A 26,650-nucleotide genomic window follows, 5' to 3' on the forward strand; every position below is an offset into this window, starting at 1 on the left:
TTCATCACTCCAATGTTGCAGTAAAGGAAGCACCTTTGAAAAACGTTGTGTAAACCTGCTACTTATCACAAATATCACATTTCTTTAGTGGTCGATCTTTTTCGTTTGTTAATCTCAGTCTGTAAATCCAACAAACAGGAAGTAACTAAGAGCTTCGGTTCCGTCTTGTCAGCTGTTCTTTCTCTCTATTTTTATTACATCGATACCTCAAAGAACTGAAGAGGAAACAAAGAGGAACCAAAGAGGAACTGAATCATCTCGCTCTGTCTGTTTCCTCCCATAAGAAACCTACTGGACCAGACCAGGACATCAAGACCAGGACTACTGGACCAGACCAGGACATCAAGACCAGGACTACTGGACCAGACCAGGACATCAAGACCAAAGACCACTGGACCAGACCAGGACATCAAGACCAAAGACCACTGGACCAGACCAGGACAACAAGACTAAGTGTATATTTATATATATATTTTTATATGTGTGTGTATATATATTTATATATGTGTTTATATATATGAAAGTTAGCACAGCAGCTGCTGTGACACTAGAGACCAAACTGCTGATCAGCTCAACCCCCACCAGACCAAAGAGGAACTGGTCTGTGTTGAAAGCGAAACAGGAAGGGTTTGTCCGGCTGTGTTCATCCAGTAGAAGGAAATGTGTTCACTCAGTCTGACATGAACTCCAGAGCCTCAGAACCTGCTCTCCACTCACCGCCGCCTGGACACCAGAGAGACCCAATCAGGACCAGAACCACCAAGAAGACACCACCAAGTCTGTGACTGAAGCACTGGAACTGGGACTGATCCCCATGAAATAACCAACCAGACCAGGAAATATTCAACTAAAGTAGGAATCTAAACAGCAGTGAATATTAAAGCTGGACTAACACACACAGAAGATTGGACCAACAAAAGATGCTTCAGAACCGGCTAGAAAACCAGAACATGAGTATTTGAGCAAAGTAAATGAAAAAAAAAACAGAACAACTAGGATTCAAATCACTTGGTGGATAAAATCAAATCAATCAAATGTTCTGATCTCGACTTGAGAAACATTCAAAGTTCTTGAGATGTTCCCGATAGACAGCTTCCTGTCTTCTGTCTCCACTTAGTCGAGTGGTTCTTGTCAAGATGATTGAACTGTAGAAATAAACATGTTCACAGAAACAAGTGAAGAAGACCCTCGTGTTCCAGAAGACCTCCCAGGTGACTACGTCAGGAAGCTGGTGGAGGAACAAAATAGTAGATGTCTCCAATATGAATGAGACACCTCCAACCACTACACCACCCACCACTACACCTCTAACCACTACACCACCCACCACTACACTTCAAACCACTACACCACCAATCACTACACCTCCAACCACTACACCTCTAACCACTACACCTCTAACCACTACACCTCCAATCACTACACCACTACACCTCTAACCACTACACCTCCAATCACTACACCACCCACCACTACACCTCTAACCACTACGCCTCAAAAAACTACACCTCCAATCACTACACCACTACACCTCTAACCACTACACCTCCAATCACTACACCACCCACCACTACACCTCAAACAACTACACCACCCACCACTACACCTCTAACCACTACACCTCTAACCACTACACCTCCAATCACTACACCACTACACCTCTAACCACTACACCTCCAATCACTACACCACCCACCACTACACCTCAAACAACTACACCACCCACCACTACACCTCTAACCACTACACCACCCACCACTACACCACCAATCACTACACCTCCAACCACTACACCTCTAACCACTACACCTCTAACCACTACACCTCCAATCACTACACCACTACACCTCTAACCACTACACCTCCAATCACTACACCACCCACCACTACACCTCTAACCACTACACCACCCACCACTACACTTCAAACCACTACACCTCTAACCACTACGCCTCAAAAAACTACACCACCCACCACTACACCTCTAACCACTACACCACCCACCACTACACCACCTGCCACTACACCTCCAACCACTACACCACCACACCTCCAACCACTACACCTCCCACCACTACACTTCCAACCACTACACCACCCACCACTATACCTCCCACCACTACACCTCCAACCACTACACCACCCACCACTACACCTCCAACCACTACACCACCCACCACCACACCTCCCACCACTACACTTCCAACCACTACACCTCCCACCACTACACTTCCAACCACTACACCACCCACCACTACACCTCCAACCACTACACCTCTAACCACTACTCCACCTGCCACTACACCTCCAACCTCTACACCACCAACCACTACACCTCAAACCACTACACCTCCAACCACTACACCACCCACCACTACACCTCCAACCACTACACCACCCACCACTACACTTCCAACCACTACACCACCCACCACTACACCTCCAACCACTACACCACTCACCACAACACTTCCAACCACTACACCACCCACCACTACACCTCCCACCACTACACCTCCAACCACTACACCACCCACCACTACACCACCACACCTCCAACCACTACACCACCCACCACTACACCTCCAACCACTACACCACCACACCTCCAACCACTACACCACTACACCACCAACCACTACACCACCACACCTCCAACCACTACACCACCCACCACTATACCTCCCACCACTACACCTCCAACCACTACACCACCCACCACTACACCACCCACCACCACACCTCCCACCACTACACTTCCAACCACTACACCACCCACCACTACACCTCCAACCACTACACCACCACACCTCCAACCACTACACCACCCACTACTACACCTCCCACCACTACACTTCCAACCACTACACCACCCACCACTACACCACCACACCTCCAACCACTACACCACCCACTACTACACCTCCCACCACTACACTTCCAACCACTACACCACCCACTACTACACCTCAAACCACTACACCACCACACCTCCAACCACTACACCACCCACTACTACACCTTCAACAACTACACATCCATCCACTACATTTTCAACCACTACACCTCTAACCAGCAGGTTCAACAAAGAAACAAACAAACCAAGAGTGTATTGATTCACGGAGGAATTGATCTGCTGATGGGAAGTAGAACTTAGATCAATAACCAGAGAGACGACACACACACACACACACACACACACACACACACACACACACACACACACACACGCGCGCACACACAGCCGGTGGGTCCCGGGTGGATTGAACGACGGAGACTCACCGGTCATTGGTGCTCTTCTCCGGTCACAGAGCTCTGCGTCTGGGCGTGTGTGCGTGTGTTGGTTTGTGAGTGTGTGCGTGTGAGTGTGCGGAAGGGACAGCGGATCTCTATCTCTGTGCGAGGCGGGCGGGTGGAGCTAGTAAAGAGGAGGAAGTTCGAGAGGAGAGACAGGGGAAGTGATGGAGCAAGTATGAGGAAGTTTACCGTGCGTGTGAGTGCGTGCGTGCACGTGCATGTGGGTGTGCGAAGAAGACATGTTTATTCGCAAGTATTATTTTACACATTTAAGCATCAGGAATTAGGAATTAGGATTATTTACTCCCTAAATATGTTAGACATACAAGGAATTTGACATGGCGGATGGTGCACACTCCTGTCACATGCACACTCACACAGGTGAGTGTGCATGTGACAGGTGAGTGTGCATGTGGAGCGTGGGGGGAGTGACTGTGGGATGTCAGTCAGGGGGCTGCGTTCTTCCTGAAGTCCACGACCATCTCCACTGTCTTCAGGGCGTTGATCTCCAGGTTGTTCTGGCTGCACCACGTCACCAGGTGGTCAGACTCCCACCTGCAGGCGGACTCGTCCCCACCAGAGATCAGTCCAATGAGGGTGGTGTCATCAGCAAACTTCAGGAGCTTGACGGACTGGTGACTGGAGGTGCAGCTGATGGTGTACAGGGAGAAGAGCAGAGGGGGAAGAACGCAGCCTTGAGGGGAACCGGTGCTGATGGACCGAGAGGCTGAGACGTGGGCGCATTGAGGGGTTTCATGATGTTGGTCTGTTAACAGAAAGCATAACTGTGTCATGTGACTCCACTAATCAGCTATTATGGTTCAGCTGTGTGAGAAACAGACTGCACTAAGAACTAAACATGGAGAAGCAGCTTCAGTTCTTCTCCTCCACAAATGTGTAAGAAAGTCCCAGAAAGTCCCTCAGCTCCTTTAAGTCCACATTAAAGACTTTTCTGTTGGCTGCTGCCTTTGATTCAAAATACTATCCTATTTTTAGCTTTTTAACGTTTTTAAGGACTGTTTTTCTTTAATGTTTTGATCAATGTTCTTAACTGTTACTAAATCCCCTTGCTTTATGTTTATGTGCTTTATGTTTGGAAGTTTTTAATGGTCCCATGTGATGTGGTCATAGTGTCACGAGAGTCGGAGCTGCACCTCCTCTCTGCGGCCGCATGAGGGCGCGCCGCGGCCACGTGATGCCTTCCCTTACAGTCAGAAAGTAGACCATCAGGACAATTGGACATTTAGACCTGTTATGTCTATATGCAGAATATATATACAAATTAGAGCTGAAACTGTTATTAGAAATAACTGATGTCTTCTATATTTATGTTTAATGAAAAAGTGATTTTAGTTTAATTTAGTGAAGACAGTACAATGTTTTTATGTAACATTTATATTCATATTGAGTCAAATTACAATTTTTAATATTTTAAAATTAAAATAAAGTCTTTAAAGGAGATCGTAGAGGGCTTTATAATTTAACTTAGATAATCATATCGTGTTGTTTATTCCATCAGTCTTTAACTTATTAGTGTTGCGTCCCATCCGTCACTTCTGCTCACAAGAGAAAATGCAGAATAACTCAATGTTAAATCACTCTGGATTCCAAGCTTGCAATGGGTCCGTGAACGCACCGTGGGGCGGACTGTGGGATTTTCTCTTTTTCTCCGCAGCAGATTGTTGAAGTTTGAGTTTGGAGAAGAAGAAGTGAGGGTCGATCACCTCGAGGCCTGATCGATGGATTACAGCAGCAGCCGTCTCTTGGTGTGAAGCCTAACAGCTGTGTGACCTCTGACCTCTCGGCGCTTCATCCTTCACCAGCTTCATTTATTTAAAATACAAATAATAAAAAGAAGAAAACGAATCGATGAAACACTCAAAGCTGAAGTGAGGAAGAGCTCAAGCCCCTCGAGGTGATCCTGCTGATACAGGTGACAAGGATTCGGGGTTATTGATTCATCTAAAGCTCCTTCAGAGTTTAAATATCTTGTTCCATGTAGTTTAGATTAAGAGAGAACAAACAAATGTGTTTCAAAATAAAACCTTTAAGTCAGATCATCTTAGACGAAGAATCAATTTCTGGTCTTATGTGTAATGGATTATGAACTTCATCTTGGACCTCTAACAGGAGAAGAACTCTGCAACATGGAACCAGAACCTTTGGAGCCAAACCACTAGTCCCTCTGGGCCCAGAACCTCTGAAGGAAGTAAAATCTACAAAAAGAACTCAAATCAACTTCAGAGACTCAAAAGTGCTTTTATTTTGAAAAAGTTAAACTTGAACATGTTTCCCCCACAGACATGGAGTGTGTGTGTGTGCTTCTGGTGTGCGTTCTGAGTGTGTGTGTCGGGGCGAACATCTCACCGGGCCCAAGTGACCACGCCCACCTGGACCAGCATCATCTCGCTGTGTCCAACAGCAAAGCAGCTTCAGGTAGGAACGCACTTCCTGTCTGTCTGTGTGTTACTGATGGTCCCACAGGATGTACCTCATGCAGTACCACATCTCAGAGGTACATGTAGTCATTTGTACTGTACTACTGTATGTGTGAAGATATGTGATCATTGTGTACCTCTTACCTCACCTGGTAGCCGTGGTAACAGCCCCCACCCCCCCCCTGAGTAACACACACACACACACACACACAGACACACACAGACGCACACACACACACACACAGACACACACACACAGACACACACAGAGACACACACACAGACACACACACACACACACACAGACACACACAGACACACACACAGACACACACACACACACTCATGCACACACACACACACACACTCATGCACACACACTCACAGACACACGCACACACACAGACACACACACACACACACACAGACACACACTCATGCACACACACACAGACACACACACACACACAGACACACACTCATGCACACACTCACAGACACACACACACACACAGACACACACACAGACACACACACAGACACACACACACACACACACACACACACACAGACACACACACAGACACACACACAGACACACACACAGACACACGCACACACACAGACACACACACACACACACACAGACACACACTCATGCACACACTCACAGACACACACACACACACAGACACACACACACAGACACACACACAGACACACACACACACACAGACACACACACAGACTCTCAGATGTTTCTGCAGGCTGAAACGACCAAATATGGTCCTGTTTGAGTGTGACTCACTAGCTAGCTGTTAGCCGAGGCTAACGGGAGTCCTTCCTGTTGCCAGGGAAACAACATTGTTGAGCGAATGAAACACAGAACACTGTAAAGTTCTGTTGTGTTCTGCGGGGGGTTTGATAAACATCTAGATATCATCTAGTTCTATATCTACATGATGTGATCCAGAGGATACCGGCCTTAGCAGATGGGAACGAGCCTCTCTGGCTCACTCACAGCACACGTGTGCATGTGTGTGTCTGTAGACCCGTGTGCCCCCAGCAGAACACTTTGTCTGGACCACAAGTCCCTGCTGAGCTTCGAGGCGATCTGCTTCATCCACAAGCTGATGGACAATGACGCTGACGGCTCAGTGGACCCTACGGAGACCGACGAGGTGAGACGTCCTCAGAGACCAGGCCCGAGGCCCGCTTCCCGACCCGGATACTAACCCCCCCCCCCCCCCCATCCCCCCCTTCAGTTCCTCCGGGCGGACCTGAAGTACCACGACCCCAAAGACAAGCACAGCAGCTTCCACCGGGCCGACCTGCGCATCAGCCTGGAGGACATGTGGAGGTCCTGGAAGAGCTCCGTAGGTGAGGAGGCAAAACTCAGTGACATCACAGCTCAGTGACATCACAGCTCAGTGACATCATAGCTCCCATGTGCTTCCACTATAAATGTCCCTCCATGCCTAGTTCATGGCCAACTCCATGAACTAGATGCCTTAAAATCATCACATATCTACTATCAGATGAACATCTAAAAGATAAACATCTACTGCAGAAACCTTCTGCATATTAGGAATTCAAAGTTTATTAGACAATGGTTGGACAAGAGAAGGTTCTGTTAAATGTTCTATTACCATGAACCAGGTTATTTATGTATAGCTAGCAGCTAACCAGATCACAGCATGGTAAGTTTTATTATTTTCTAACCACCCAATGACTCAATCGTGAGTAGATCCGTGGATCAAAGGGTTCTTAGTGGAACCTCGCCGCCTTTTAAAGAACCAGATGAGAACCTTCTTTTTCCCGAGTGTGTTGAAGCTCAAAGAGGAGGCAGGTAGCGTGTTAGCTGTTAGAATGTTAGCGTTAGCATGTGACGGAATGATTTCAACAGTGACGGATGAAAAGCAGAAGAAAGTAAACAGGAGGAGGAGAGGAAGTCTTCTTGTTTACTTTGTAAATAGAAGACGTTGACATGGCAACCAGAGCGCCTGTTAGCAACCATTCATCTACCAAAGGAGAGGAATCCAGTACAAAAAGAAAAGATGCAAGAAAGAACTCAAAAGAGGACCTGGGAAGATGTATGAAGGAAGGAAGGAAGGAAGGAAGGAAGGAAGGAAGGGAAATTAAGTAACAAATGAAGGAAAAGAACAGAAGGAAATATGGAAAAAGGAATAATAGAAGGAAGGAAAGATGAGGTGGCGTGATGATGTCACACGGCGCCCAGCGGGCTGCATGATGATTGAAGCGGTGTTTTCAGTGTACAACTGGACGGAGCAGCAGGTGGAAGACTGGCTGCTCCTCAGCGTGGAGCTTCCTCAGTACACAGAGACCTTCAGGAGACTCCAGCTGGACGGGAGGGCCTTGCCCAGGTAAGAACTACACTTCCCATGATGCTCCATGCCTTCACAGCTCCCCCCCACAGGACTGAACGCTCTGAGGGTGTCATGTGCGCTCTCTATGTGTGTGTGTGTGTGTGTGCGTGCGCATATCTGTGCACCATCAGGCTGGCGGTGAAGAACACCACCTTGATGGTGTCGGTGATGAGGATCCTGGACAGAGGTCACGCTCAGAAGCTTCAGCTTAAGGCTCTGGACATCGTGCTGTTTGGACCTCCTCCAGGTGTGTGTTTGCACACACACACACACACACACGTACACGTACACCCAGCCTTCATGGTCCCTGTGTGTGTCGCAGCGCGGCCCGGACCCTGGAAGGACCTGGTCCTGGTCCTGTCCGTCCTGGCGGGTCTCAGCGGCTGCTGGTTCGCTTTCATCCAGAACCGGAGGTCCAGAGAGGACGTGGAGAGGCTGGTGAAGGACCTGGAGGGTCTGCAGAGGGCTGAGCAGAGCCTGCTGGACCTGCAGGACCAGTGAGTACAAGTACTACAAGTACTACTGGTAGTGTGTGTGTGTGTAAACAGAAAGCTGCTCTGCACACACACACTCACACACACACACACACTCACACACACACACACACACACACACACACACACACTCACACACACACACACACACACACACACACTCACACTTGGACAGAGTCAACAGCCAGAGAGAAGAGAGGAGTTATATTTTATTTTATTGTTCTTGTATCTCTGACATATTGTGGTAAAAATGTTTCCTGATTCCTGAGGAGTCGGGAGGCAAAACGGAGGCAGAAGAGTCTGAAACAATCCACAGCGTCTTGTCCTCCTTTAAACATCTCATCCCTGAACATCAGAGGGTCACATTGGACATGTCAAAGTACGTAATAGTTTGGGTCCATCGCTCCATCATCAGTGGTTTGCTGATGGAGATCCTCTCACTCTCCTAAACCCCAAGGACCTGTTCTCAGTAGCGATGGAACGTATATGACCACAAGCCACATACCCCCCCCCCCAACCCCCCCATGCAGCGTGTGATGACATCACAGCAGAGGCGGTATGAGACACTGTAAAAGATTCTTTCCACGCTGCATCGCCAGAGAAGATGAGAATGTAAGGCCCAACGGACAGGAACATCAGGATGTGTGGGGAGTTCCTACAGCTCACTGCACACGACATTCTACTCATGTTTGTGTTTCTTCGTTCTGTATCGTAACGACTTTATAACAGTAAACCTGAGCCAGAACCTCCAGAGGACTCAGCACTTTGTCTGATCCGTGCACGAGGACACGAGGACACGAGGACTCGTGCTGCTGCACTGACATCAGTGACTCACATATTTACTATTGAAATGTTAACAATAAACAACGCTCACTGAGCAGCCAATCAGACCACTGACTCCTCCCCTTACCCCCCCCCCAGGCTGCAGAAGGCTCAGGAGGAGCAGCGCTGCGTGCAGGTGGAGAAGGTGAAGGTGGAGGAGGAGCTAAGGAGCGAGATCGACTCAGCCAATCAGGAGGCTCAGCGGCTCCGGGAGCTGCGTGGAACGACCAATGAGACGAGCCGGCAGAAGGACGCCGAGGAGGAGCTGGACCAGGTAAAGGGGTCAGAGGTCAGAGGTCAGAGGTCCGAGGCACTGGTTCTGTCACCGCTAGCTCCTGTGTGTGTGTGTGTGTGTGTGTGTGTGTGTGTGTGTGTGTAGGTGCGCGCGGCCCTGAAGAAGGCGGAGCTAGAGGCTCGGGCTCGCTGGACGCCTCCTGACTCGCTGCAGAAATGGCTGCAGCTGACTCACGAGGTGGAAGTTCAGTACTACGACGTGAAGAAGACCAGCGCGGAGCGACAGCTGCTGCAGGCCAGGGAGGGGGTGAGTGTGATGGTGGTGGTGGTGATGAAGATGAGGATGATTGTGGTGACGAGGATGAAGATGTTGGTGTTTCAGGCGGAGAAGATCAGGAAGAAGAGGACCTCTCTCTTCAGGACCTTCCATGTGGCTCACAGCTCTTCGCTGGACGACGTCGACCACAAGATCCTCTCTGCCAAGTGAGTGACGGGGGGGGGGGGCGGCGTCTTTCAACCAGCAGTCATAACCCCCCCCCCCTTAGACAGGCCCTGGCCGAGGTGACGGCGGCCCTGAGGGAGAAGCTCCACCGCTGGCAGCAGATCGAGGGGCTGACGGGCTTCTGCCTGGTGGACAACCCGGGCCTGGGGGCGCTGGCCTCCGCCCTCAACCTGGACCCCTCCTTCCTGGGCCTACGACCTCCGACCCCTCAGAACCTCCTGCTCTCAGATGACCTGGACGACATGGACGAGGACATCCTGTCTCCGGGGACGCTGCAGTGTGAGTCTGAGATCTTAACGTGTGCGTTTAGAAGAGTTTATTCTGACGTATAATGTGGATTTAAAATAAGAGACAAACGTCAAAGATACAAAGATCCTGAGGAGCTGATCAGATTCCAGTTTCAGATCCACAGTGGGATCAGAACCCCCCCCCTTCCTTTATTAACCCTTTCCCATGGGAATTACCCACAAGTCATTGCGTGACATTAAAAACAGGATAACCAGTGAACGCATGGAGAAACAAGGTCAACAAAGATGAGGAACACGTGTGATATATTTCAAACATCAAGGATTAAAAGTGGACATGAAGAAACATACAATATTTATTTATCAAATATTTAATTTTGTCATTCAAACTATTTAGACAAAAGGCCTTATTGGAAGTGATGGATCTTCTGGTGAAGGTTCCTCAGCTCACTGTCTCCGCCCCCCTCCTCTGATTGGTTGCTCTTCCAGACGCAGCGTGGCAGATGGACCGGCGAGTGAGCGACCTCTGGCCCCTGAGTGGCATCGCCGACAGCCAGTCACCATGGAAACACTCTGGTTAGCCCCGCCCTCCTTTGGAGAAGAGCATGATGAAAAACAAATAATTAATGATTTGCGAGAGAAATCCCGTAACATTGTTTTATGCAAATTAGTTTTTGGAAGATTGTGAAAATATCAAACTGATGAAAAACCATCTTCATTTCAGTAACATGCTGTATTAATAAATACAATATATACTTTCAAAAAGTACTATTGCACTGCCCTTTAGTGTAGTTTTATGAGTGACAGTATTTTATCACAATTCAATGATTGAAATTGATTAGAAAATATTGTTTGAAAAAAGTTGTGAACTTGTTAAATATTTTAAGCATCTAAAGACAAATTGGACTAATTCGTAACAAACAAAAACAAATGCTAGAAAAATGACACATTTTTCAGTGAAGATGGCTGCAACAATACAGAAAACATTTGAAATAAGTGATTTATGAAATGTGATTTCTCTCTGAAGCTCAAGGGAATTGTTCCTTCTTAACTTGCACTTTATATAATTTTGGCCCTTTTTTACTTGATAAATTAAAACGTGGCCCTTCGTGTCCCACAGCTCAGAGTCTGATGCCCCTGCGTCAGTGGAAAGGAAACCCCGCCTTCAGCTCTCACAGGTCTGTTGAGGGGCGGGGCTTAACTCAACTGGAGGGGCTTGGCTTGATCCCTATTGGCCAGCTAGGGTTCCTCCGCACGTCGTCTCTCTCCTCCTCCCTGTCTCGCCCCTTTATTGCCCCCCCCCCCCCCCCCAAAAGACTCTACCTCGTCTTCTTCATAGTTTTCATAATTCATAGTTTCAGAGTTTTACTAGTTGTCCGAATTCCGTTTGTAATTTTTTCAGAACGTCGAGTGTTTAAAGTTTTAGGATTTGTGTGTTTGCATAACTACCTGGATTTTGTAATGCTAATAATAATTCTAATGTCTTATACCCATACAACTCAAATTTTCTTTTCATTTTCATCTTTTATTCTGATTTTCACAAACAATTTTAAGAGATAAAAACCCTTTGCGCACTGGCTTCATCTCTCACCTTGGTCCGTACTTCCATTTTCTATTTCTAATCATTTTAATATGTCTGTACTACTCTCTTAATTACCTTTCCTCTTTACTGTTTGACATTGTGTTCACATTAATGCCGTGCTGCACAAACGGCGTTCTCCGTCAGTGACATCATGAACCGATCGGAGTTTGACTCCGCCCTCCCCTTCTCTCACGGTGAATCACCAGGCTCGCCTGCCTCTAAGCCTTCCCCCTTTCCCTCCAGGCTCCACCCCCTGCAAGCCCAGATCTCGGGTGTGGGCGGAGCCGCAGAAGGAGGAGGTGGCCTGGAGAAGAGCTCCAGCCTCCGGGAGCTTAGAGGGGTCATCAACCACTTTAGCTCCACCCGCTCGCTCTGCGCGACCTCCGACCTGGTGGAGGAGTACGGAGGAGACAGAGATGACGACGCAGGGGAAGACGGAAAGCCATCCGTCAGCCGGAGGAGGGACGCCTTTAATAAGATCTTTAAGAAGAAGGGAGGGCGCCACTGAACTCACCGACCTGCTGCTACCCGCTACTTCTTATTACCTGACACGCCCACACCAAAGAAGAAGAACCAGAGGAGACGTGAAAGTACGTCTTACAGTTGGTGCGACCCGGCTGACGCTACTTCCTGCTCACGCTGCTTTTGGTTACAACAAGGCGGTTATCACCAAACACATTAAACTCAGATGTTTATGATGAAAATGTACCTTTTGAACTCTTTCCTTTCCAGATTGTGGTGTAAACGTGTCTCCCAAATGAACTTTAATCAAGTCAATAAAACCCCAAATAAAGCGTCAGCCTTCTGGTTCTTTAAAGGTAACTTACAGTCTGTGTAGTGACCAGCAGGGGGCGACTCCTCTGCTCCCATAGACGTCTATGAGGAAATGACTCTACTTCTGTGTAGTGACCAGCAGGGGGCGACTCCTCTGCTCCTATAGACGTCTATGAGGAAATGACTCTACTTCTGTGTAGTGACCAGCAGGGGGCGACTCCTCTGCTCCCATAGACGTCTATGAGGAAATGACTCTACTTCTGTCTAGTGACCAGCAGGGGGCGACTCCTCTGCTCCCATAGACGTCTATGAGGAAATGACTCTACTTCTGTGTAGTGACCAGCAGGGGGCGACTCCTCTGCTCCCATAGACGTCTATGAGGAAATGACTCTACTTCTGTGTAGTGACCAGCAGGGGGCGACTCCTCTGCTCCCATAGACGTCTATGAGGAAATGACTCTACTTCTCTCTTGATTTATTCCCTCAGTAAACATGAGTTCATGGTCTCATGTTGTTGTGTTGTTTACATCTTTTTGTGGTTTTACTAAATCTTTTGGTACTTGTTATAGGGTCTGTGTGTTTGTGGTCAATTTGCATCTCTTTTGGTAAATTATTGTCTCTTTCAGGTTGCTTTGTGTCTGTGGTGGTTTTATGCCCCTTGGTGGTTGTTTTGTGTCTCTTTGTGTTTTTTTGTGCCTCTTTGTGGTGGTTTTGTGTCTCTTAGTGGTTGTGTTGGGCCTCTTTGTGGTGGTTTTGTGTCTCTTTGTGGTTGTTTGGTGCCTCTTTGTGGTTGTGTTGTGCCTCTTTGTGGTGGTTTTATGCTTCTCTGTTGTTGTTTTGTGCCTTTTTCCCCAGCTGAACCCCAACCGGTAAAGCCTCTTGGCTCGGCCTCCTGGTGACAGAACCCTCGCTAGCGCGCGGCCTGATCTCATTATGGAGTTATTTCAGGTCTCTACAGGACCTAAGAGGGTTAGGAGAGTCCTGAGGTTTGCTCTCAACCTGCAGAGTCACTGCCGTCAGCCGGCTCTGTGAACTTCTCCCCTTCTTCACTCTTGGCCTTTCGTTGTCTCTATTAAAGGACTTTGGACCCTTTCCTCTCTTCCATCAAAAGAGTTCATCTGGTTCCGTCTCCTTAACCCAACACCTCTTCTTCGAGGTGAGAGTTCCTCGTTCCTTCTTTTGTTCCTCAGAGCAGCGATGGGGAACCACGGGTCCAACCTGGAGGACATCCTGGCCGAGGACATGCACCACTGGTACAACAAGTTCATGCGGGAGTCCCCGTCGGGCCTCATCACGCTGTTTGAGCTGAAGGCCATCCTGGGCCTGAAGGGCATGACGGAGAACGCCAACAGCTACGTAGACCAGGTCTTCCTCACCTTTGACATGGACGGGGTGCGTTTCACACAAGTCCTTTCAAACTAAAACCGCCCAATATGTATCAGTTCAATATCAGAATGGTCAGGGCACTTTTGATTTGAGAATAATTTTAATATATATTTTATATATTGTGTATTATATATATATACATATATACATTATACACAGTCGGTAGTCATTTATTGACGATAAAGATGTTGGTCATTAATCGGGACAAAGACGTTACTTATTAATCGGGACAAAATTGTCGGTCATTGATCGGAACAAAGAAGTCGGTAATCATTGATTGACGATAAAGATGTCGGTCATTGATCGGGACAAAGACTCCGGTCATTGATCAGGACAAAGACGTCGGTTATTGATCGGGACAAAGACTTCGGTCATTGATCGGAACAAAGAAGTCGGTAATCATTGATTGACGATAAAGATGTCGGTCATTGATCGGGACAAAGACTTCGGTCATTGATCGGGACAAAAACTCCGGTCATTGATCGGGACAAAGACTTCGGTCATTGATCGGGATGAAGACTTCGGTCATTGATCGGTTTGAAGGCGTTTCTTAGCTCCCTGACTAATAAGATCACGCTGTTTGCATGCAGAGAGAGTCGGTCACGGAGAGCTAATGGGATTGAGAGCCTGAGCAGGTGAAGTTCAGGAAGGATGAGCTCGTCTCATCAGAGGAAGGACAACAGATCCGTTAAATGCTTTAAAATGAGGTCAAATCCTCGGACAGTTTGTTCGGTCTAAAAGAGATGAAAGAGTCAACGAGTTTAAACTACGATGTGAAAAGGGATAGTATACATTGAGAGTGAGAGTAGTCTGTCATTGTAGAGGTACCAATATCACAATGGGAAAATATTCTGTCTAGTATTTATATATATATAAGTACTATGTACCATTTTTTGTCTTTTATTCTTTGTCTTTTACAATAATGTAAAGTCTAAAACTGGGAAAACAAAATATAATCAGGAAAACCATAAAATACTGAATCTGATTCATCCCTTCGCCTGTAAACCCCCACATTAAAGAACTCAACCTTCTTCCTGCAGGACGGGTACATCGACTTTGTGGAATACATCGCTGCCATCAGCCTGATGCTGAAAGGGGAAATCAACCAGAAACTAAAGTGGTACTTCAAACTGTTCGACCAGGATGGCAACGGGAAGATTGACAAGGAGGAGCTGGAGACCATCTTTGCGGTAAGAAACTTCGTACATGCTACGCAAACAAGAAGTGATGTTTGATGGTACTGGATGCTAATCTGACAAAAGACAAACAAATATAAACTAAAGATTAGAAGAAGAAACAGACCCTCAAAACAACCTCTTTAGAGTACAAAGACGTCTTTCAGGAAGGGATTCTATTCATTATTATTATTTTTATGATATTTATATTGCCGGTGCTTGAATCCTGAATGGAGCACGAAAACGTGTTTTGTAGATCCTTCTCTTTGCTTCTCTCTGATTTCGGGGCGTAACCTATTTCTCCTGCAGTCTGTTCCGTTTCTTCTTGGAAGAACCTTTTTGTTGTTGTTTGGTCCCTCTTTGTGGTGGTTTTATGTCTCTTTGTGGTGGTTTTATGCCTCTTTGTGGTTGTTTTGTGTCTCTTTGTGGTTGACTAACCACTGCTGTAACATTCTCTGAACAACAATTTACAGACCGGTTGTTTGATTTAATTCTGAGGAAAACATTAAAATTCAACCCTTAAAAGCTAAATGACCTAAACATCCCAGAAATAAAAACTACTTCCCCAACTCTTTATTCCCTCATTACAAACGGATGCAAAGTCTTTAATTTAGAGAATAAAGGTTTGAAAATACTACGCCAAAGCTAAAATGAGAATTTGTGATTTGTAAACAAAACAAAAAAGATGATATATCCTGTTAATCTAGAAACAAAAGAAATAAAACTGGAAGTTCTTTCTTCGGATTTCAAAGTCAAACGATGCAAATTCAGTTTTTTCTGTTTTATTGGGAAACATTTTGGATTTTGTACATTGTGCTCAATATGCAAAGCTCAGTAATTATATTGTTGGGGTGAAATGTATGTTGTTTTATGAATGTTGAATCATTCACATTTCTTCATTGTAATAATAAAAAATGTGATCTGTGAGGTACTGTTTCCTCTAAGACATATTTACTAATTTGCTGCAGTCATTCTAAAAGGTACATATGAAAGTACAAGAGAAGATTCCTAAATGGAAGCTTAAGGGAGAACCAAAGGTCCCACAAAGTGACTCAGCGGGAAGAACTGGGTTGGATTATCTGAGATTAGAGGTTTAATCTGCTAGATGAACTCAATCTGACATCTGACAGGAAACTTCTGACCCTCAACGCTTCATTTTAACCACTAAAGTTCTGACAAGAATTTGCTATTATGAATTTAAAATGCAATCTGGTAATTATAAAATGTAACAAAGAAAGAAAGAAGTTTGAAAGGTGAGATTTAAATGATTGAAAAAACGAGTAGAAAAACATAAATGATTTTGAGATTTGTATCAGAAAATATGAAAGGAAAACTGCATTAACTCGGCCATTTCTTCTTGTCATTTCCCCACTTCTGCTTCTAATTTGTGGAATTAAAAAGATTTTATTAGAGATTACTCGCCTAATCTATGATTAATTTGAATTTATTTCTTAACTATTAGAGATGAAATGAAGTGGTTAGAATCCTTACAGGAAGTGTTTTTATGACATCCTCCTACAGGCCATCCAGGACATTACACGGAACAGAGACACCGACCCCGAGGACATCGTGTCCATCATATTCGAGAGGATTGACGTGAACGGAGAAGGTAAAAAACAAGGAGCTTCAGGTGGAAGAAGAAAGAGCGCAATGAAACACAAAGTTCTTTACCCGACTAGCAGAGTATTCCATGAAAGTAATACATAAGAGTATTAAACAAGTATTATGTGAGAGTATTCCATGAGAGTAATACATAAGAGTATTACATAAGAGTATTAAACAAGTATTATATTAGAGTATTACATAAGAGTATTAAACAAGTATTATATGAGAGTAATACATACGAGTATTACATAAGAGTATTAAACAAGTATTATATGAGAGTATTACATAAGAGTATTACATAAGAGTATTAAACAAGTATTATATTAGAGTATTACATAAGAGTATTAAACAAGTATTATATGAGAGTAATACATAAGAGTATTACATAAGAGTATTAAACAAGTATTATATTAGAGTATTACATAAGAGTATTAAACAAGTATTATATGAGAGTAATACATACGAGTATTACATAAGAGTATTAAACAAGTATTATATGAGAGTATTACATAAGAGTATTACATAAGAGTATTAAACAAGTATTATATTAGAGTATTACATAAGAGTATTAAACAAGTATTATATGAGAGTAATACATAAGAGTATTATTATATGAAAGTATTACATGAGAGTAATACATTAGGGTACAAGTTCGGCATTGTCTTTGCTATTGTGAGAATCAGAGAACCCCTCAATTTAAACCTGAGGAAAAGGAGAATCCGATTCTACGCAGATAATCCGATGTTTTACTTCTCAGAGGACAGAGGGAGCTCCTCGTTAATAAAGGTAATGAATCATCACTAGCCCCTTAAAATATACAGTAAATACAAACATCTGGGCTTCCAAAATACTCAAATCTGGAGATCTTTGAAAACCCCAAAAGCTTGAATGAAGAACAAGGAGAACTAAACAAGAAGTTAAACTAGGACTTAATCTCAGCAGCTAAGACAACTAAGACGCCATTGAAGACGGTAACAACATCAGACAGAAAGCAGTCAAATGTTGTTACAATCATTTTAGAATTTTAAAATGAGCCTAGAAATCTTATCAAATGTATGTGATGGCTACATTGGATCGATTAAAATATTCACAACATCTGATTTAAAAATGGGACATTGGACAAAAAGAACAAGACTTCAGTAAAAAGCAACGTTGACAAAATAAACAGAACATTGTTGATATTTAGAAAATGTACCAAATGTAGCTAAAAGTAATTAAGAACTAAGACAAACATCAGAGTCTACAAATGAAGAGCAGCATTGGTACCCTGAGTGTAACTGACCTTTGACCCCTCAGGTGAGCTGACCCTGGAAGAGTTCATCGAGGGGGCCAGAGACCACGAGGACATCATGGACATGCTGAAGAGCCTCATGGACCTGACGCCGGTGCTGGTCATCATTGTGGAGGGCCGGACTGGTTAAGGTGCAGTAAGCCTGCCACCCCCTCCGCCCCCCGTCAAAATAAGAGACCCGACAGACTTGTTGAGGACACCTGGAAGGAGACTGAAGTAAAACTGAGCAACGCGTCGTTTCTGCCGCTCAAGTCCAAAAACTATTTCCAGACAAAGAAGACTTTGATGAAAAAAGAAAATCCACCTTCACAAATCTGTTGATTTAAAATGTTAAAAACCCTCAGAACTGTATTTTTGATTCCAGTGTCCAGGGAGGGCACAAAGGGGGGGGGGGAACAGAGGGTCCGGAGGCTGATCAGAATCCTGCTGATCTCATTCAGAACTTTGCCAATTTAGGAAGTGGTTTTCATGGATGGTGTTTGGACAGCTGGGATCCCTGGGGGGCCCTCAGGGGCCCGCCTCCTCCCAGATAGCAGCTCCTTCTCACGGACAGAATAAAAATAGGTATTCTCAGAACCAGGTCCAGAAATCCCCTCCAGTTCATTTAGGGTGTTTGTCCGATAATATCTTTGTATTCATGCTGGGATTGTCTGTGAGAGCAGTGCATGCTGGGATCTTTTTTCTGAGAGGACTGAGCTTCTCACAGCCATTAGGTTTTATGGACCTGAGCTGTAATGGAGCAGCAACACCTCAGCTTTACTTTATCAAAGTACCAGGTCTGTCCTCCATTAGAGGCCAGTTCAGAGAGCCAACTGGGCCAATCCGGGCCAAACCGGGCCAAACCGGGTCGTCCAGGTCAAAGCTGGAGGTATTTGAATCAAAATGAAGACTAACACAACCAATAAACAAATATGGAGATTTGAGAGTGCAGCCTGTGATTATTGATCAGCTGCTCCTCAAACTCCTCTGAGACTAAACGTTTTCTTGACTGAGGTGTTGTCAGGTACATTCCTACAGTAGTAGACGTTTTTGACTTCATGATTTTTACTTTTATACGGTGACAAGTAGGACCAGGAGCTGACCAATGGTCGTACTTCCCTCAGGTTAGCATGCCTCGGGTTAGCATCCCACAGGTTAGCATGCCTCGGGGTAGCATGCCACAGGTTAGCATGCCTCGGGTTAGCATCCCACAGGTTAGCATGCCTCGGGTTAGCATGCCACGGGTTAGCATGCCTCGGGTTAGCATCCCACAGGTTAGCATGCCTCAGGTTAGCATGCCTCGGGTTAGCATGCCACGGGTTAGCATGCCACAGGTTAGCATGCCTCAGGTTAGCATCCCACGGGTTAGCATCCCACAGGTTAGCATGCCACGGGTTAGCATGCCTCGGGTTAGCATGCCACAGGTTAGCATGCCACGGGTTAGCATGCCTCGGGTTAGCATCCCACAGGTTAGCATGCCTCGGGTTAGCATCCTGATTAACGCTTATTATGCAATAAGCAGAATTCACCAAACTGATAATGAATTTAAACCATGTTTTTGTTGCCTTATCAATAAAGTTTTTAAAGAAAACTTCTTTGATTTAAACGGATATTATTGGTTTCCTATTTATGTGGGAAGGGAATGACTTAATGGAAATTATTAAGGTGAAGATATTTAACTACAAACATAAAATACACAAATGGGATGAAATCCTTTATTTAAAAACATAGAAAAATAAACAACTTTCAGTTACGTTTTGGTCACACAGATGTTTATTTGTTAATGATGATGACGTCATGTGATCCGATTGTTCAGTCAGTGACTTAGTGCCTTGCTCAGGGGCTCATGAGCAGGATGGAGGTTCTTTGTTGACCTCTCACAGCTGTTTGGGCTTCTCCTGCGGCCTCAGCAGACTCACGTACAGGCGCAGGAAGGAGTGACAAACTCCCACGGAGCAGTACACAGAGGTCACCAGCAGGGGGAGGAAGGGCAGCCTCTGTTGCCACGGCGACAGGGGGAACACCACTTCGCAGGTGATCGCCACGGCGATGAGTCCCAGCAGGTAGGCGGACTCCAGAGGATGGAGCAGACGCCCCTGACCACTGAGAGGAGTCAGAAACAGGATTACTAAAAGGAAGACGGCAGCAAAGCACTCTGGGTATTTGAGTTCTATTCAAACCAGTCATTTCTTTACCTGTGAAGTTTCCTCAAAGCAGTGAAAGAGTAGATCGTAAACATCAGCATCAGAAGAACTTTGATGGGAAACTCTGCAAGGCCCAGGTAATCAGTCAGGGGTCAGAGGTCACCGACCAGGATGCAACATTTTAGAGAACAAGGAAGTATCTTCAGATATTTTACTCCAGTGTGAAAATACTAATACCAAAGTAAAACTACTTAGTTACGTAGTATGTCAGCATGTGTGTCAAATGCATTCAAACTGTTATACTATTAAGTACTACTACATATCCATATCTAATAGTACATGTATAGCAGCAGTACTACGAGAGTCGTTTTGAACCCTTACTGCAGACAGATAACCATCAATCACTTCCTGTGGGACGCGACTCTTCTACCTGCGGGGGTGAAGAGCAGCGGGAACAGAGAGTAGTGACCCGTGGTGGTCAGAACCAGGAAAGTCCCAGCATCCTCTCTGTTCTGCACGGCCAGGATGCTGCAGAGAGCGCAAGTCACAGAGTTCACAGGTACACGCACCAAGAAACAGAATCCTGCCCCGGATTTCACGGGGGGGGCAAATAATGGCCGCATAATTTCCTCCAATAAGAATTTTGTTAACGTGTCAGAAACATCGTGGGCGTAATGACCCGAGACGTCACTACAAGACTCCCAGAACCACCAGAACCACCAGAACCTGCTGGTAACGAACTGCTGGCTTTATCAAGCAGTTCTTTGTTTTTAATCAGTAGCACACGGGGAGGAGCACACGGGGAGGAGCACACGGGGAGGAGCACACGGGGAGGAGCACACAGGGGAGGAGCACACGGGGAGGAGCACACGGGGAGGAGCACACGGGGAGGAGCACACGGGGAGGAGCACACAGGGAGGAGCAGGGAGGAGCACACAGGAGGTACCTGAGGGGCAGGATGGCGAGCAGGACGGCCTTCTCGTGGACGTGCCAGCCGAACAGGAAGGAGCCCAGCGAGCAGATGAGCAGCACGCGCAGGAAGGCTGGAGGCCCCCGTGGCCCCCCCCACAGGGACAGCAGCGCCGGCTGGGGGGCACGACTCCACTTTCATTATGTCGTTACAGGTCAACTAACTACTGCATTATGTACTGGACTCTGGTGCGTTTCTATTGGTGCGTTTCTATTGGTGCGTTTCTATTGGTGCGTTTCTATTGGTTCCTCACCAGGATGGAGAGCAGGCTGCACACCAGGGTGACGGAGGGGGTGACGGAGGGGAGGACAGCGTGATGGAACTCTTGAACCAAACCGCCCGTCATGGAGGCTCGAGGAAGCTCCGCCTCCTCCAGCAGGTTCAGACGGACACCTGAGCAGGTAGAGGTTTGGTTACAGGGGACATGGGGGGAGGGACACCTGATGATGTCATCAAGGAGCCTCACCCAGCGTGGCCAGGCTCTTGTCCAGCACGTTGTACAGGGACCAGAAGTTCGGGGCCCAGTAGGCGTGACAGAGGCCCCTTTTAAAGGGGAAGAGACGCGACAGCACCTGGGGGAGCTGACCCTGTAAGGGGGGGGGGACAGTGTGGACACAATGTGGACACACGTGTGTATTATGTGTTGATGAGAAAGGCCCCCCCCCTCACCATAGCGATGAAAGGACCAAAGGACAGAGCGCAGACGGAGGTGACGATGGAGCCCAGAGCCAGCAGGCGGAGCGGCCTGAAGCTCCTCCACCCGACGGAGCCGTCTGCACACAGTTCTCTGTTGGGGGTACCTCGGTGGTCCTGGATGAAGCAGTAGCTCCTCAGCAGGTAGACTCCGTAGGCGGGGGCCATGTACAGGTAGATGTGCTTCAGGTTGAGCAGGATGGAGAACAGCAGCGCCCCCTGAAGGTGTCGATGCTGACGGAGGAAACAACACTCAGAGACAGAATGAAGGAACTCGATCTAACCGGAGGGGGCGGGGGGGCAGGGGGCCGGGACCAACCTGCAGGTGTTTAGCCAGCGAGAGGAGCAGGACGCCGAACAGGAAGCCGTTGTACTGGAAGTGAAGGTCTGAGAAGGTGAAGGACATCAAACTAATGTGCATCTGCTGCTCAGAGGAAACCCGATGTGGTTCTGGTAGTTTTTATCTCTGCTGACGTAGCTGCTTTTAAACAAGGTGGTGCTGGAGGATACGGTCGACCACGAGGAGGCCGAAGTTCCACAGCAGCAGGACGGCGAGGACGAAGGACGGGCGGCTCTGGACGTCCCGTTGCTCTTTTGGCTCCTGAACGCACCTGCAGCACCTGGAGGACACGAGCCAATCAGGACGGAGCCAAGAGAGGGAACCCGCCTCCTTACAGGACGAGTCAAATGCTGGATGACACTCATTTGGTAGAATGGGTCAGCTGAGGGAGACTCACTCTCTGGCCCCGTAGATGAAAACCCCGTCGGTGAAGACAACAGAAAGCCTCTGGAAGAGCACGGCACCGGGGCTGACGTAGTCCAGGTTCTCCACCCGCAGCATGTTGCTGTCAAAGTGCTGCGCCACGTGGGACAGACTCCACTGGAACCAGGCGAACAGCGGCGGGTAGTCCAGGGTCCACACCGACGAGTTCTGCAGGGACACAGGGAGACACCTGGTGGGGTCAACAGCTCACGAGGTGATGCTGAGATGTAGCAAGGAGCAGCAGCTGACCTCGTGGTACCACCGGGACACCGGCAGGCTGTGAGTGATGGCCAACCAGTTCCTGTGGACCTCGAAGTCTGTGGAGTGACTGAAGGACACAAGGACACCGTGGGTTCATGTCCCTTTGGCTCAATGGAACATTCACACAAGGACTAGAAGCCCCTGAAGATCAAAGAAACGGCGCCATCTTGAGGTCATTAGCTGACATTAGTCTGGAAGCTAAAAACACGCTGATTTAAGTTGACGTTACACAATCAATCTTCACATGAAGTATAAAATGGATATGAACGACACACACATCGTAAATCTGATAGTTCCGCTTGAATCGACGATGATTGAACAACGTCCTTAAAGTTATTCATTTGCATCATTTTAAGCTATCTGGCTAGTAGCTAACACTAGCCGCTCGGTTTGTTAGCCGAATGCTAACAGACGTCGCGCCGCATCAATACGATGAAACAATCGTCCCGAAGCGGCGCCGTTAACTGCAAATGTTCCTCAACGAAGTTCCTCACTCACTACGCGTTGATGAACAGACATTTCAGCAAAGAAACGCCAAGCGCTAACGCCGGAAACCACGTCCAGCTGTCCGCTGCGGCCATGACAGTAACAGTGACGTAATGACACGTTACGCTTCGAAATGTAATAACGTTATATATAAATAGGGAAATAAGTAAATTAAAGTATGATTTACATTTTATATTTCTATATTCCTGTTTTTGATTAATGATAAACGGGTAAAACGTACAAAACTGATATGTGATTGATGTATATTTCGGTTTTCAAGCTTTGAATTGAACTTTATTGTGGAAGGACAGTCTTGTCATCTTGGATGCTTTAAATGTCCCTTGGTAAAGCTCGGGATTCACAGTCACTAAAAGTCAATAATCTGTTGTCATTTTGTGGTCCCTTTACCAGAAGATTGCGATTGTTCAGAACATTCATTTAAGAGAAATCAAAAATGATTACGATGTAAACATACTTAAGAACAAGAAGGTACACTTTAACTAAATATGATAAGAAAAATAGATTTAGTTTAGCGGCATAGTTTAAAATGCATATGAAATATCGGCCTTCAAAAGTTCTTTATTAGGTTTGTCTTTTTTCAAAAACATTATTATTATTTAATTTGTATTTTTCAGGGTCTTTGGAACAACAAACAAAGTAATATTACGAAATCAGACGGTCCCCGAATGCAGCATCAAGGCCGTCTTATAACTTCCGGGTTGTTTCGGACTGTTTCCGGTCTGTGTCAGCGGAGAGTTTCACTGGTTTCACTGGTTTCACTGGTTAGCTAACTCAAGTTTATTAAAACGTATTAAAACACAACAGTATCCGGGATGAACGCGCTGCTTCGGCGGGTCACAACCGGAACCGGAACCTGGCGATGTGAGTACGTTTATAAAGAGACGAAGTTAATACTGTGACAGTGAAAGTAGTGGTGTTGTCTATCTGTATGTGTGTGACAGGTTTCCACGGGACTCCCTCGATGACCTTTGACCTGAGGAAGGTGGAGCTGACCCCTCTGGAGCAGCGTAAACTGACCTTCGACTCTCACGTGATGGTGACGGAGCTCCAGACCAGCGGTGAGAAGAAAGTAAACAACAACACTCTGTTTACGTTTCCATGGAAACGTGTTAAAACCCCCATGTGACTGTGAAGGTTTTGAAAGGCGTCAGGCGGAGCTGATCGTCTCTGCTCTCGTTACCTTGACAACGACCAACATGGACGTTGTCTACAAGGACATGGTGACCAAAGCCCATCAGGTACAAGTACCTCCACCTTGCTGCAGTAGAAGAACACACCTGTAGGGCCTGTAGAGGTACTGATGGTCACACTCTGATTGGTGGGTGGAGGAGATAACGGTGCAGCAGATTATGGCTCATCTGGACTCCATCAGGAAGGACATGGTGATCCTGGAGAAGAGCGACTTTGCCAACCTGCGGTCCGAGAACACGGTACCAATCGACACGTACTATTGTGAACTCATGATCAATACTTAATACAGAAAAAGAACGCACTTGCTAACTAGCTATTAAGCTAAGATGCTAGCTGCTCTTAAACTGATCAAAGTGATTTTCTTGTTTTCTCGTAGAAAATGAAGCGAGAGTTGGAGCAGATTCACAACCGCCTGAAGGTCCCGACGTGTTTCAATACTACAGGACATTCATTGACCTTCATGTATTGATCAGGACGGGTTTGGTTTCAGGAGGAAAGTCAGAAGGTTCGAGCAGAAACCAAACTGGACATAAACCTTGAGAGCAGCAGGATGAGTGACGTGGTGAGTAGGAGGAGCATCAGCAGGAGAATAATAATAATAATACTTTACACTATAAATCTCAGTAAGGGAGAACGAACACATAAAGAGACAGAAAACATGTTTTTTAATGATAAGACCATCGAGCTGGAGGACGAGTCATGTGGGGTCAGCTTGTAGAGGGTTTGGATGATGGAGGCAGTGAGGGGACGTGGTCTTTGAGGAGAAGTCGGGTGTCGTCGGCGTAGCAGTGGAAGTTGAGGCCATGACGACGGATGATTTGTCCAAAGGGAAGGATGTAAATGATGAAGAGGAGGCCGAGAACAACAACAGGAGGAGGAGGAGGAGGAGGGGAGAACAGCGGAGGAGGTTGGAGAAGAGGAGGAGAAAGTGTTTGTGTTTTTAGCGTGTTTCCTCTTCACGCTAAAAACACGCCCCCTTGAGTCAGTGAACTCATCGTGGACGAATACTGTTGATGCTTCTCTTCTTCATCACTATGGTGACAAAGTGTACATCATGTTTATATCGTATGTCACACACTTCCCGCCCACTTTGTCAGGTTCACCTGTTCAACTAATCACAGGGCAGCACCTTTTTCATTGAATAGAATATCTTCTCAAAGATGTTTTTTGTAGTTTATTGAGCAGGAGAAGAAGCTGATGGAGGCGGGCTCCGAGTTCCACCACAAGGTAAAGTACTACTCTACTGGTGTAATAGTACTGCCATACAAACACTAATATAATAATAGTAATATACCACCGTACACATACCCTCCGGCTCCTCTGATTGGTCGCTGGCAGAAAGCCGACCTGGAGAACGACAACATGGAGATCAACAGGAACATCGACCTGCAGGTGGCGTCGCTGAGGACAGAGCTGGAGTCCCTGAAGCTGCAGACCATCCGCTACCTGGCAGGTACTAGTGAGGGAGTACTACATGCAACCCTGCCCAAGTAGGTATTGGTGTACTGGTACTGTGGTAACGTGTACTTGTACTGTGTTCCTAGCCACCGTGTTCTCCTGCCTCGCCATCGCTCTCGGGGTTTATCGCCTCTGGAGGTGAAGCAGCCGGGACTCGTCTTCCTCCGCCACACAATCTAGTTCTGTTAAGTAATCAGTGTACTTGTACCAAGTAGAATATATGTGTACACAACAACAGTGTTGAGGTACTTGTATTTAAAGTATTACCAGCATGTGATGCTTGTACATGATACCTTTTGATATGTGGTATTAGTACCTGATTATTAAACATTAAGTATGTGTAAATGATACTTTAAACTATGGGCAGTAGTGAATAAACCAGTTAAAAATGTAAAAACATTATGTTTTGTGACGTCCAAAGTAAACAAATAAAAGATTTGACTTGTATTTCTG

General features: G+C 46.4%; 4 protein-coding genes across 11 annotated transcripts in view; 2 read left to right on the top strand and 2 right to left on the bottom strand.

The window, feature by feature from the left end:
- The window catches only part of rhogb (ras homolog family member Gb), a 6,359-nt gene extending 2,919 nt beyond the window's left edge, over nt 1–3,440 (bottom strand). The window contains exon 1 of the mRNA XM_037467426.2: nt 3,283–3,440. The gene's annotated coding sequence lies outside the window, so the exon portion shown is untranslated. The remainder of the gene's footprint in view (nt 1–3,282) is intronic.
- A 1,403-nt stretch (nt 3,441–4,843) lies between these two features.
- Nucleotides 4,844–19,795, top strand: LOC119215303 (stromal interaction molecule 1-like). Of its 7 annotated transcripts, XM_037467355.2 has the most exons (18): nt 4,845–5,230; nt 5,428–5,506; nt 5,599–5,733; nt 6,786–6,916; nt 7,001–7,115; nt 8,008–8,119; nt 8,254–8,369; nt 8,445–8,619; nt 9,538–9,712; nt 9,818–9,979; nt 10,055–10,155; nt 10,218–10,453; nt 10,909–10,995; nt 11,540–11,597; nt 13,965–14,166; nt 15,201–15,350; nt 16,857–16,944; nt 18,237–19,793. In XM_037467355.2, the coding sequence occupies exons 3-18, from the start codon at nt 5,601–5,603 to the stop codon at nt 18,359–18,361; spliced, it is 2,166 nt and encodes a 721-aa protein (XP_037323252.2). In that variant the 5' UTR covers nt 4,845–5,230; nt 5,428–5,506; nt 5,599–5,600; the 3' UTR covers nt 18,362–19,793. The 7 variants fall into 7 exon arrangements, with proteins under 7 accessions (XP_037323251.2, XP_037323252.2, XP_037323258.2 ...); XM_037467354.2 differs by having other exon boundaries at nt 4,844–5,230; nt 5,428–5,733; XM_037467360.2 differs by lacking the exons at nt 13,965–14,166; nt 15,201–15,350; nt 16,857–16,944; nt 18,237–19,793 and adding an exon at nt 12,208–12,353 and having other exon boundaries at nt 4,846–5,230; nt 5,428–5,733.
- A 116-nt stretch (nt 19,796–19,911) lies between these two features.
- On the bottom strand, nt 19,912–23,644 carry alg8 (ALG8 alpha-1,3-glucosyltransferase). Its single transcript, XM_037467372.2, has 12 exons — nt 23,540–23,644; nt 23,030–23,108; nt 22,755–22,948; nt 22,528–22,637; nt 22,337–22,404; nt 21,994–22,251; nt 21,791–21,911; nt 21,578–21,717; nt 21,301–21,440; nt 20,785–20,882; nt 20,406–20,478; nt 19,912–20,313 (listed from the first exon to the last, which is right to left on the bottom strand). Exons 1-12 carry the CDS (start codon nt 23,620–23,622, stop codon nt 20,088–20,090), a joined length of 1,590 nt encoding a protein of 529 aa, XP_037323269.2. The 5' UTR covers nt 23,623–23,644; the 3' UTR covers nt 19,912–20,087.
- Nucleotides 23,645–24,241: 597 nt separating this feature from the next.
- On the top strand, nt 24,242–26,636 carry ccdc90b (coiled-coil domain containing 90B). 2 transcript variants are annotated; one of them, XM_037466942.2, is made up of 9 exons: nt 24,242–24,409; nt 24,490–24,606; nt 24,683–24,786; nt 24,877–24,978; nt 25,116–25,157; nt 25,230–25,301; nt 25,913–25,966; nt 26,078–26,192; nt 26,284–26,636. In XM_037466942.2, the coding sequence occupies exons 1-9, from the start codon at nt 24,361–24,363 to the stop codon at nt 26,337–26,339; spliced, it is 711 nt and encodes a 236-aa protein (XP_037322839.1). In that variant the 5' UTR covers nt 24,242–24,360; the 3' UTR covers nt 26,340–26,636. The 2 variants fall into 2 exon arrangements, with proteins under 2 accessions (XP_037322839.1, XP_037322840.1); XM_037466943.2 differs by having other exon boundaries at nt 24,880–24,978.
- The last annotated feature ends 14 nt before the right edge of the window (nt 26,637–26,650 follow it).

This window comes from Pungitius pungitius, chromosome 16, assembly GCF_949316345.1.
Source record: "Pungitius pungitius chromosome 16, fPunPun2.1, whole genome shotgun sequence".
NCBI classification, from domain to species: Eukaryota; Metazoa; Chordata; class Actinopteri; order Perciformes; family Gasterosteidae; genus Pungitius; species Pungitius pungitius.

Bases quoted from the DNA above. Each gene is read 5' to 3' on its own strand.
- ccdc90b (XM_037466942.2), top strand. From the start codon at position 24,361: ATGAACGCGCTGCTTCGGCGGGTCACAACCGGAACCGGAACCTGGCGA. The intron at 24,607-24,682 runs GTGAGAAGAAAG...GTGACTGTGAAG, and splicing joins GACGGAGCTCCAGACCAGCG to GTTTTGAAAGGCGTCAGGCG. The intron at 25,967-26,077 runs GTAAAGTACTAC...GGTCGCTGGCAG, and splicing joins GCTCCGAGTTCCACCACAAG to AAAGCCGACCTGGAGAACGA.
- alg8 (XM_037467372.2), bottom strand. From the start codon at position 23,622: ATGGCCGCAGCGGACAGCTGGACGTGGTTTCCGGCGTTAGCGCTTGGC. The intron at 23,109-23,539 runs GTGAGTGAGGAA...TGTGTCCTTCAG, and splicing joins TGTCTGTTCATCAACGCGTA to TCACTCCACAGACTTCGAGG. The intron at 22,638-22,754 runs GTGAGTCTCCCT...CGTGTCCTCCAG, and splicing joins TTCATCTACGGGGCCAGAGA to GTGCTGCAGGTGCGTTCAGG.
- LOC119215303 (XM_037467354.2), top strand. From the start codon at position 5,601: ATGGAGTGTGTGTGTGTGCTTCTGGTGTGCGTTCTGAGTGTGTGTGTC. The intron at 8,120-8,253 runs GTAAGAACTACA...GTGCACCATCAG, and splicing joins GACGGGAGGGCCTTGCCCAG to GCTGGCGGTGAAGAACACCA. The intron at 15,351-16,856 runs GTAAGAAACTTC...ATCCTCCTACAG, and splicing joins AGCTGGAGACCATCTTTGCG to GCCATCCAGGACATTACACG.